This window comes from Mytilus trossulus, chromosome 4 (genome assembly GCF_036588685.1).
Source record: "Mytilus trossulus isolate FHL-02 chromosome 4, PNRI_Mtr1.1.1.hap1, whole genome shotgun sequence".
In the NCBI taxonomy this organism is placed as follows: Eukaryota; Metazoa; Mollusca; class Bivalvia; order Mytilida; family Mytilidae; genus Mytilus; species Mytilus trossulus.
This window is the reverse complement of record NC_086376.1, coordinates 9,010,862-9,023,558: the sequence shown is the minus strand read 5'-3', so window position 1 is coordinate 9,023,558 and position 12,697 is coordinate 9,010,862. Positions and strand designations below refer to the sequence as shown.

General features: G+C 31.1%; 1 protein-coding gene across 2 annotated transcripts in view; it reads left to right on the top strand.

Annotated features, from left to right (window-relative positions):
• The first annotated feature begins 10,267 nt into the window (after positions 1–10,267).
• Positions 10,268–12,697, top strand: part of LOC134714599 (lachesin-like) — a 53,295-nt gene continuing 50,865 nt past the window's right edge. For both annotated transcript variants that reach the window (XM_063575975.1, XM_063575974.1), the window contains exon 1: positions 10,268–10,480. In XM_063575975.1, coding sequence (XP_063432045.1) covers positions 10,426–10,480 — 55 coding nt within the window. In that variant the 5' untranslated portion in view covers positions 10,268–10,425. The remainder of the gene's footprint in view (positions 10,481–12,697) is intronic.

The window sequence follows — 12,697 nt, the reverse complement described above, 5'->3', positions numbered from 1 at the left end:
TAAATCCAAGAATCTGAATGTAACAAATAAATATTTCCTTTTATAATTTTGGTGACTTGGAATCGCTCTTCTAGAACTCCAACCATTAGGAACGCTCAGTCAACTTATTTTGAAGGGATGAATTTAAAGAAAATAAGTAATTCGATTTATCAACGCTCTCATCTGGTGTTTGCTAAAAAAGAAAAGTAAAAATAGGGGTAAACATGATGATCAGTCAATCCATAATTCTGGATAAATCTGGCTTCCCGAATCATGAAGCAGGATTGAACTGTCGTTATTAATCATATATTCCAATAAAAGAGTAACGGTATTCCAATTGAATATGAGAAATATGAAAAAAATAAAACCATATGTTTAGATAATGCTACATAAATATATATAATAAAGCAACGTCTCTTGATAATATAATATTGTATCTAAATCAATGTGATTTGTCTATCTATGGATATGTACTTAAAGGGAACGTGTACCATTAATTAAAATTTGTGTGCTAGAATAAAGGATTACATGTTACTAAATAAATATATCATAAGAAAGGTAAAGAGTTGTCGATACCCTTCTCTTTAAAATCCATAATAAACGTAAATAATTAAACAAATGAATTCATTATTGGCAGATTTGCATGTCAAATTGTAAACATCTCAATTGATTCCCTATTAGAGCGTGTTTGCATAGGAAGATATAAAATATTTGTAGAAGTGTTATAAGAACGGAATGGGACACCGGTAATTGGCCATTTTACGCTTGTTTTTGTTATCACGGTTCTCCAGAGACATGTTCAGCAAGTTTGTTCCATCGATCAGACTGATTGATAATCTTTCACTGATCGATACCCAAGTAATTTCCCATTTTTACCGGTATGCGTGAGTGACGTTTGTGCCCGATCATTCTTCCAGCGGAAACATTAAATAATACATCTGTCACTCAAGGTGTCCCTATCAAAGCCCGCGTCTTTTATTCTGTCGTCTGTGTCTACATAATTTGTTTTCGTTCCATTCTTTTGGGTCTCAAATTGATATATTAAATCAATATACTTTCACGTTTGCATATTTATTATTTTCATTAATTTTCTTATCATAAGATTTCTTTTCTATCTACTTTCTTAGCCTTTAAAGAAAAGATACATATACAGAAACAAAATAACATATTTTCGAGTTTTTATTTTGTGATTGGTTGATTAAAAACTGTGATTAGTGTTCTATGGTACTATATCATAATTAGAATAAACTGAGTATATCAAACCCTAAGTATTTATTTTACTTTTATTTGAAAATACTGAACATAAATAGTATAGAACAAGTATAAATACTCTTGGACAAATTAATGTTCAAATTTGGTATATAGGAGAAAAACTTTGATATTAATAACATCAAAAAATAAAAAAATAAAACTGAAACACGTTAATAGACGTTGCTTCGGAATATTGCTAGTTGTTTTAATTCAAATTGTTTTCTTTTGGCAGTCTATAAAGAAAAGTGACATGTTTTTAAAACTATCTCGTTTTGAAGTGGATTGACTTAAGAAAAAAGAGGATTGCATTTATTTCATCCACTTTGGAAATCATAAGCAATAGTTGTAGTTTGGGGGCCAACATTATTTGTCCCCATAAAAGATGGATTTGGAAAAACGTTTCCCTTTTTCTGTCGCTTATGTATATTTAAGAAGTTTAATCGGAAGACGACTATTTTTATATGTATTTGTTTGCACTTGTCCTAAGTCATGAACCTGATGCCAATTAGCTTTCCTGTTTGATTGGTTTTACACTAGTCACTTTGGGAGCCCTTTATAGTTTGCTGTTCAGTGTGAGCCAATGCTTCGTGTTGAAGGCCGTACTTTCACCTATAATGATTTACTTTTACAAATAGTCACTTGGATGGAGAGTTTTATAATTGGCACTCGTACCACATCTTCTTATATTTATTTTGTATAAAGATATGAAGTTGAGAATGATAAGACTAAGTACAAATATTAATTTTAAGGATGAAAACAAGAAAGCATCTGTCTCTAAATATAAAGTGGGAAAAAGATGATTACGAAAGGTATTTCTCGTTCTTAACTTCATGGAAACATCATGAATCAAGTTACATAATGGATTGGAAGTCCTTAGAGTAACAGTTCTTCTTAATCATGCCATAAACATAATAATGTTGATATATATTAAAGAGATGTTGAAGATACCAAAAGTATTTTCAAACTCATAAGTCGAAGACAAACTAACAATGCGATGGCAAATTTCGAAAAAATACATCGGACAAAGAACTGAAAAACACTACATAGAAAACAAAAGAAAAACAAAACACGAACTCTACCAAGACCAGGAATAAAAGGGATGTTATTGCAAAAAATAAATCCCTGACCAACTATTTTATATACCCAGTCCCCACGTGTTCGCTTCAAACGAATAATATTCTTATAAGTATAAAGGACGTAAAATTGAAAAAAAGCATATTTGTAAAAAATAATTATGGTTTTTAAACTACACATAAGTCAAACATGACACGTATCCCACACAATACAAGTCACAGTAATTTACCTAAATGCAGATATAAAGTGAAATATATATGGTTGTGATGTAATTTGTAAAGCTATTGAATAGTAATAGTTGTGTTCTGCAGCAACTTTAGTCAAATCATTGGTTAAACATGATAAACTATGATCTTTATTTTAGCAGGAATTTGAAAATATTGATATTAGAATTTAAATCGCAGATTCGGTCATCTCAATATATAAAATTTGTATTACATGAAACATTGGTTTGTGCTTTGGTGGCAGATATGAATATATAATACACATTACGTAACACAACGGGGGAAAAAGAGCAAACAATGGTAAAACTTTCTATTTATGCCTCGTTGCAACTAGAACTACATCGTTAAGTATAAAAAAAAGTTATACAAAAGTTAACAACTGATAATATGATAATGGAAATGAACTTTTATGTGTTTAATTTTTTAATTTTCTGTTGATAAAAATGAATTCTAAAACACAAATCAGTGGTATTTGTTTAAAAATTTTGGATAATGCAATAAATCAGCAAGATGTCTTCATAAAACAAAACTTCAGTCTAACCAATGCAATTGCACTTATGTCTACAAATTTCTAGATTCTGGAAGATTACTAGACTGATAAACTCATTATGGACACCAGGACTAAATTTTATACATACGCTAGACGCGCGATTCGTCTACAAAAGACTCATCAGTGACGCTCGAATCCTAAAAAGTTTATATATAAAAAAAAAAGGTCGAATAAAGTACGAAGTTGAAGAGCATTTAGATCCAAAACTCCTAAAAGTGTTACCAAGTACATGTACAGCTAAGGTATTCTATGGCGATAGTACAATCCAAGAAATAAGTGCTTTGCACGATGGAGATATGTTTTTTTAATTTTCAATAAAATATATGTTACAACAAATTTTATAACCACAGTACCCAAACCACCAAAATAAAAAAAACCGTTTTGCACTACTTTAAAATGCTGCTTTAATTCATGAAAATGCACCCTTTTTGTAGCTTGACATTGCAGAATAAGATCTTTGAAATCATATGTTTTTATAATTTTTATATTATATAACAACAGTTTGAATTGATAAATTATTATAAACAGCGTTCAAAGTATTCCTGTGCGGCTTGACAGTAAAGATAGCAGTAGAAACAGCTTCAACCCAATCTGTTTCAATATCATCTGAAATTAGTTCCTTAATTAGAATCAAATTATGTTTGGTTAATTTCAAACGAACTTGATGAAGGTTATTTCAGAAACATGTAATGAGTGACTCAAACGAACTTGATAAAGGTTATTTCAGAAACATGTAATGAGTGACTCAAGTGCATGTGGAATAGGACATACATATCAGTCCTCAGAAGAAACTGCAGTCTTTCTAGTGAAAATTCCTTAAAGCCAAATAATAAGCCATGATATAACTTTCAATATACCAGCCTATAAGCTTTTAAATGCAAAGACGAAACCGTTGGAACCAATGCAACTAATTTGGCTATCTTTCTGACACAGATGAACATATTGAATGTATGACAAACGGGATGTTTTTCTCATTGTCAATTTCCCATTTCACAGAAGTCACTTTCTCTTTTCCTCGTCGTTTAGCCTTTACATATCTCATCTGACACGTTACACCTGTAGATGTTCATATTATATGGACTTCAATAAATGCAACCCAAAACCTTCTCTTAGGTGGGGGGGGGGGGGGGGTATGAGTAAGAACAACTGAATCACACTCTACGGAAGTATTAAGTAAACCATTACTAATTGGATGACGATAAACGCCATGAATTAATTAACGAAAGACTTGGTTTCAACGTCTTGGGTCTGATAAGACACCAGACTATTCGTTTGGTCTGTCAATTTACCAACAATGTACTATTTTTTTTATCGTGACAGCCTTAGAAAGTCTGAACTTGTATGCTAGAGGATGTATACTCAACAGAAGGCGCCCATCCTGTCGATGTAACTATGTCTCACACACCATAAACAGTCTGCAAAAACAATTGACTTTCTAAAATTTCAAAATATAAGAACATTGAATCGATCATACGTGATATTTAAAGTGACAGTAATTTAAAAATGTTCAAATGCCGTACATCGATAACTGCAGAACGATAAATATCTAATTATAAATATCTTATTTGTCAAAAAATAATTTCTATATTAGAACCGATAAAGACAATTTAAAGATTTTCTTCAGTAATTTTTTTCTTCTACCTCAGGCATAGATTACCTTAGCTGTATTTGGCAAAACTTTTAGAAATTTTGTTCCTTAATGCTCTTCAACTTCGTTCTTTATTTGGCCTTTTTAACTTTTTTGGATTCGAGTGTCACTGATTAGTCTTTTGTAGACGAAACGCGCGTCTGGCGTATATACTAAATTTAGTCCTGGTATCTATGAGAAGTTTATTTGTTTCGCCATTATTGAACATCACAAATGTTCCCGTAAAATTTGACGCCATAAAAGAAAATATCGGACGCCGAAATGGAAAAGTTATTATTGTATGACGTCAAAGGTTTAACTTGCGCAGATTTTCGGGTCAACCGACGCAGATTTCCAAATAGTAGTGTATTGTCATAAACTATGATTCCTAACAATACAAGAAAAAATTTGCTATTAAAAGATATCATAAAACATATCGATAAACTTTATTGCACAGATGTCGTGAAGCAAAAAATTCAATGATTTAATCATCTCATTAATATTCTGGTAAGCATTTTAATGGAGGTTTTAATTTAAGAAGAAAACTTCTGCTTGATAAGGTGGTGTGGAAGTGAAAAGAAGAGTCTTAAACAGCCTTAGCTGCCAACTGGATCTGAAAGCACTATCAAAAGCATGTTATTTGTCTAAAATACCAAATAAGTCGTCTTCACTCCCAAAATGATTAGTTCTATAGTTTTTGATAAGTTTGGCTATACAAATAAGACAACATTAGTATACCGCTGTTAAAAAGGTATGAATCGAAAACAAATCCGTGTGATTTACTCGGCATCGAGCATCACCGAGTAGACATCAACTGTCGAAACGCGCATCTAGTTCAGAAAAAAAAATGATACGTTAATGATATTGCACATAATTAAGAACAAATGTGTTGAACAATTTCTTTAAGAAAACTTGTAAAACATGTACTAGATGCCGATATAAAACGGTATTTAGATTTTTTTGTGTAGTATAGCCGATACAAGCTAGTAGGGACCGCAAAATGGCTAGAGGAAGCATAACGCTGAAATGTTTACTACTGACTCTTTGGATCATACGGTCTTGAACGTCCATTGAATAAAAGGTGCTTCGTAATAATATTTAGGTTTTTAGTTTATTATGACAGAAAAATGCAAAAACATTGTTCATGCGGTCTAGAAACTAAACAATTTTTTTTTAATAAACGCATGAAATAAATAAGTCCGAGGTGAAATTACTCTCTAGTGAGTGACCGCTTAGTAATACTGCACACACCGATTACAATTCTACCTATCTGCATAAAAAAACCCAAGACTGTGATGGGAGAGAGGACATGTTACTGATGAGAAATGGAAAGATGACAATTGAAAATGAACTGGGAAGGTTTTTTTTTTTACATTTGACGGAGATTCATGTTAGACGTCATCCAGATGACCACAATTTAAAAGAAAAAAAAAGCCGGCAAGAAGATGACTTTAGCTTGATCCCATTAAAAGTCTGATATGTGTAAAAAAAACCACGTCATTCAAATGTAAAATATGGACGAAAGATACCAGAGGGACAGTCAAACTCATAAAACGAAAACAATCTTACAACGCCATGTCTAAGAATGAAAAGAACAAACAGACAAACAATAGTACACACGACACAACATAAAAAACTAAAGAATAAACAACACGAACCCCAACAAAAAATAGGTGATCAATAAAAAAGCTAGTATCAAATACATGTATCTATTTGTTTGAATCAAAATGTATAGTAGTGTTTACACAGTTGGATCGATTATTTCAATTAATCAGTAAGTTTTGTTTGAAGTATACTATGTCTATCTGATGAGTTAAGCCTTTTTCAACTGATTTTTATAGTCCGTTCTAATCTTGTACTGTTATACCACTGTCTCAGGTTATGGGGAGGGTTGGGATCCCGCTAACATGTTTAATCCCGTCAAAATATTTATGTTTGTGTCTGTCCCAAGTCAGGAACCTGTTATTCAGTGGTTGTCTTTTGTTTATGTGTTACATATTTGTTTTTCGTTCATTTATTTACATAAATAAGGCCGTTTTAGTTTTCTCGCTTGAATTGTTTTACATTGTCTTATCGGGGCCTTTTATAGCTGAATATATGCGGTATGGGATTTGCTCATTGTTGAAGGCCGTACGGTGACCTATAATTGTTAATGTTTGTGTCATTTTGGTCTTTTGTGGATAGTTGTCTCATTGGTAATCATACCACATCTTCTTTTTTATATGGTAAAGTAGTCGATTCAATTAAGTCAGTAAGTTTAGTTTGAAGTATACTATCATTAAGTAGTCGATTCAACTAGTCAGTAAGTTTAGTTTAAAGTATACTATGGTAAAGTAGTCGATTCAATTAGTCAGTAAGTTTAGTTTGAAGTATACTATGGTAAAGTAGTCGATTCAATTAGTCAGTAAGTTTAGTTTGAAGTATACTATGGTAAAGTAGTCGATTCAATAAGTCATTAAGTTTAGTTTGAAGTATACTATGGTAAAGTAGTCGATTCAATTAGTCAGTAAGTTTAGTTTAAAGTATACTATGGTAAAGTAGTCGATTCAATTAGTCAGTAAGTTTTGTTTGAAGTATACTATGGTAAAGTAGTCGATTGCTTTATACATTGAACGAGGAAAGAAACTTAGATTGTCTGTCTTTCGATCTTCTGACTCTTAAGTATGCACATTTGATTCGCACACCCATAGAGTATTTTGTTTCACAGACACTCTGAAGACCATATTTGATTGATGATAATAAGTAATGTTAATAATTTGGAAAGCGGTTTCGAGGAGCATTTGGCACATCCATTAATATAAATTCGTATGTTACGTGGATATCAAATAGAGTGATAGCAGATCTAGTTCTTTATCTTTGGTTTAGTCCAAAAGACTTAAAATGCAAACGAAATTAGAGTGTTTCATTATATGTCGCGGTTCCATTAAAGCCTTGGCTAACGGAAGTTTATGTTACTTTGGTGTTATAACAATTACTGAGCTGATGTCACTGACTGGTGAACCGTTTGTGCAACACTTTTCTGTAAACATGAAATGTCAATGATATGTTCATTTTCTGTTTAAAAATGCCTTGTTATTCAAAACACGAAGGCCTAGATGACCCAAGCAGTATTTGGCACAATATTATGGTATTTAAGTTTAAAAAGTTGACTTTCAAATTCGTTGAAGAAACAGCTTTCTGACGTAGCAAATTATAAACATGATATCTATGACGAGTTTCTGCTATTACGTTGTGTTCACAATTTCATACACATTTTTATTACGATGTAATTTGTTTTAAATATAAACATGAATGAAACTCGGTTTCGACTCGGATATCGTGGTGCATAGGACACAATGAGATAATGCAAGCAAATCATGCATATCCATCCACATATTTTCTCATTGGCTGTTAATCTAAAATAAAAACATGTTCCTCGTTGGAGCTATTTTTCATTTTTGACGCTAAATGAGTTTATCTTTAAAAATAAGCATATTTTAATTTGCAATTTAAATAATTAACTTGAAAACATTATTTGATATAAATATCAAAATGTCCCTTCTTAGGAAGTAGAAAACTCAGGAACAGCCTGTTGTTTAATTTTAATCTATTCCAGCAACATTGCAAAACTAACTTTATTCAAGTTCAGGTGTAATACCACAAAATTAGGGTACGTCACATCCGGTTGTATTTAAAAATAGGTCGAAAAATAATATTCCCTTAAATTTGACAGTTGTAGGTAATTAATCCTACATTATATTGCAGTATAAAATTTCTGTGTCATCAACATATGTCTTGGGTAAACCAACGCAACATTTTTTTTTAATTTGGGGTTTTTATAGAACATTTTGTAAACTTGAGGTTACATGGTTACTAAATCGTTTATACATGTTACATAGTGGGGAGAAATTTGATTGGTTAACCGCCAGTGATGGTTATTTTCTGATCTGCAATGAAATGAAATGTTATGTTAATTTGTTTTCAATAGTACTGGACAGGATAGAACTTTACTCATGCCAAGTATTTCTTTATTCGAAACAAAGATAAATTCTGCACTTTTTCTTGAAAAGTGCAAATCATACAAAGACTAATAGGGGAGAATCAATGGTTGTATTACACCTTCAGTATTAGAATGAAATATGTTAAAAAGATACATTTTATTTTCGTTTCTCATAGATTTCATTAAACGTAATTGCAAAGTGTAAGCATTTTACTATCCCCATTTTTAAAAACAAATAGATTTAATTATGTGCATATATATACTCTATCGAAACAAATTAAAAATCTTTTTTGTTTTTTTTTAGTTTTTAGTTTTTTAGCGTTTAAGCATATATATTTATAGTGGATTGGGAAACAAGTTTTACAACTTATATTAATCCCTTTCCACTTTGCGGGTGCGAGTGCTGCCTTGTAGCGGCATTAGCCTACTCTTTTTCGAAATCTACAAGGGTGTCTTTAACGTGCAAGAGATATGGCTCTCTCTTAACACGGGTCAGCCATTTATCGTCCCCGTCCGACGGACTATCATCGTTTCCTCAAGACCATACTCGCAGAGGTGTCAAGGAAGAGCCGAAAATTGAGTTCCCGAAATTTTCATCCCAAACGGCAATCGAACCAGGAACCTTTGTGTTAGTAGTCTGATGCACTAACCACTACATCACGGCTCTTTTGGGGGTAAAAGCTAACACTAGCAAGACATCATAATTTTACTCACTTTCTGAAATTGAACTATTTAATCGCATCTTTTAAGGAATCAAATAAAAGGGGAAAACCCAATTTATATTTTATACCATGTCTCTGGGAAATCAACATCCCTTTTACGGCCTTATCTGTAAAGCATTTAATATAATATCTCTGCTGAAATTGGTTACCATAGCAAAAATATTTTTTGATAAGAACTCCACTCGATCACTGTGATTTATGTTCAATAAGTTACTCATATTATTCTTCCGTTATGAGTAATACCCAAATCCGTCATGTATTCTTATGTAAGAAAACAATATGCTTCCCTCAATTCTTAAACAGATTATAAAACTATTTGTTTTTTGTTTGTTCTTTTCTGACCATTTGACAAATGGTGGCGCCATGACGGTTAAGAAAGAATTCAGAAAGAAAAGTTCCTTTCATTACAATAATTAAAACTAGCTCAAAATATCTATTGATCTGGGAAACTTCGAAATACATTTGTTCTATCAAAATGTTTGGTTTAACTTTACATTTGATAAGAAGAAATAAATTGCAAAAGCATCAACAAGTGAGTAGTTTTGGGGAATAGCATTAAACGATGAATTAAAATTCTTATTTTGAATGCAGCCCGATGATATCTTGGCGTATTTACAAAAACAAATTAATATCGAACTCCTGTGTTAAGAACATTATTTCAAAGCTTGTAAGTTTTTTGACAATAGGCATGATAAATGATATCAATTATAGAGTGAATCTGTTTTCTTTCCTATCATAATTGCTATCAGAATCTTAGGTTGCAGAACTCTCCGGCGTATCCCGGAATCGATTCTATTATTAGTTACCTACTATGCTATTGGATGAGAAGGATTTGTTCGTTTGAATCATTTATGAAAACAATGCTCATTGGAATTTGAGAGAATTGTTTAGATTTGTTAATACACCTTAACGTGAAGAATTGATTGTTTTTAGAGTTAATTATGTACAGGTGTTTCAAGATCATTTTCTTACCTATCACTTTCATAGTCTGCACGTGGTACTAGAACAACTTAATCAGCATGGACTTTGTTGAAGTTTTTGTTATTTTTCTATTTAATATTCCATTTATAAAAGGTAGGATACATGTTGTTAAAATGTCTCAATGTGATATGAATGTTGTGTACTTTGCAAATAATACGGAATAAAAGTATTTAATCTGGTTTTCAGAAGTTCAGAAAAGTTACAAATATCGTTAAGAATTATTGTTGTGAAATAGAATATGACGTGAAAGAAACTAAGTTGTGAAATGATTAAAAGTTTACAGAAAAGAGGTGGAACCAGTTAACATGAATTTACTTAGTTATTTCTTTTAAAAAAATCCTTGAATATTTTCTTTTACTAACATTGTCACATTTTGAAAGTTTTATGAGATGAGTCTTATGTATATGTCTAGCGCACATAATTATAAGCCTGATATCTCGATGAGTTTTTATGACGATCAGACAACAGTATGTCATGTTTCTGAACATTCAATTAAATAACAGAAATTTATAGATGGCTAAAACCAAGAATTAAGATAGAATTTATTGCAAATGTTGATATATTGCACGAAAAATAATGAATAGGAAGAACTTTTAAAATTAGAATAGATTAATGTCGTATCATACTACAACTGACAAGTACAAATACAAATTTATTTTGTCTGAACATAGATGTCGTTCAATGCTTATTCTTTTTTATATCATTTATGAAGTTTGAAATTATATATGAAAACCTTATATATAGAGGGATTTTAATGTAAAAATTTTAGAATTCTTATGTAAAGTATTATGTACGATTTTGACTTTTGAATTCCATTAGGTTTCATTATTTCCGAAATTTGTTAGCATGAATAATACAAATTCAGTGATAGCCTTTTAGAAACAAATGGTGGTAAATGTATCTTATGATATTTAAATACGGATTATATAGCCAAATGTTCTAAGGGAAATTGTGTTTTCGATGCCAGGGTCTTGTTTCAAATGTATCACCACTTCATTGTTGAGAGCGTAAAGAATACTCAAAAGGATACAGGAGTGGAATAATGTTTTTGCATTTATTTCATATAATTTTATAATAAAAAAATTTATCGGCAAGTTGATGAAACAATAAAACTTCATTTAGAAAATCTTGTACTTGAAAATAGTTACCAACATAATAGTTATAAAATCTCGAAAATTTAAACATCATCAGTATTATCCTAATAATGACAAAATTACCGATCTTAATTACAAATTTCTTAAAAAAAGATTTACAAACTTGCAATTGCTGCAACTTGTCCGCAACGTAGTTACTTGAAAAAAAAATAAGATGCATATAAATTATTTGAACGTCACGGAAAAAGAGGATTATTTCTATACTTAATAACTGTTTTCAGACTAAATATTTGTACTGACGTTAGTCAGCAGTAAAGAATACATTAATCAAATTACGTAAGTTAACAATATATGCTATATCTTAAGAATGGACTCGATAATTTGGTTCTCGATCAGGTTTAATTGATGATATTTTTTATTATTTATATCTTGAAAATGCATTATATTGTCAGGCATCTACTTTATTATTTTCATCGTAAACTATTTAAATAGTCATAACTGTAGAGTAAATGATTTAGTGTTGTTAAGTCCAGTTTGTAGCTCCCCAAAAGTGTAAGAAACAAGTCATTTGTCAGTTTTGTAAGTAATCTAATGCCATGTTTTTTTCTTAGGTTCATGCTATCTTTGAATGATTATTTTGATTTAAAACTGATTGTTATTGGAAGAATTGGTTTAAACTCATGTCGAACGTTTTTGCTGCAAATTTAAAAGAGGTAATTTGAAAAGATTGCAGTTTAAAGCAAGATTTTGATAAAATGTAAAAACAGCTGTCCTGATATTTTCTTCACTCTACTAGAAAAATGACAGTATGCATTCCCTTTTTGGTTTATAGTTTTGAAGCCAATGATCCAATCCTGTTTATCTCGAAGGTTTTCGAAATTCTATACTATGTCAAGCAATTTTTTGCAAACGTGAAATTGACTTTTAACTTCCTGGCATCAAATTTATAGGGTTTCTTTTTCTTTAAAAAAATGGAAAAAGTTTTATTTAAATCCTTAATGTTACCCAAGTTTTTTCCCAGAAAGAACAAAATAAAGCTAAATTTAGAATTTCAGTCCCTTTTGAACAGCCTTGACCTATTGACCTGTAATAAATAGGATTCACCATGCCTATATGTTCCTTCCACATAAGTTTCATTTGTGATAAACAAAGGAATCTCAAATTATCCATAGCAAATCACCTACCCCAAATAATACGATTTTTAGCAGCAACGACC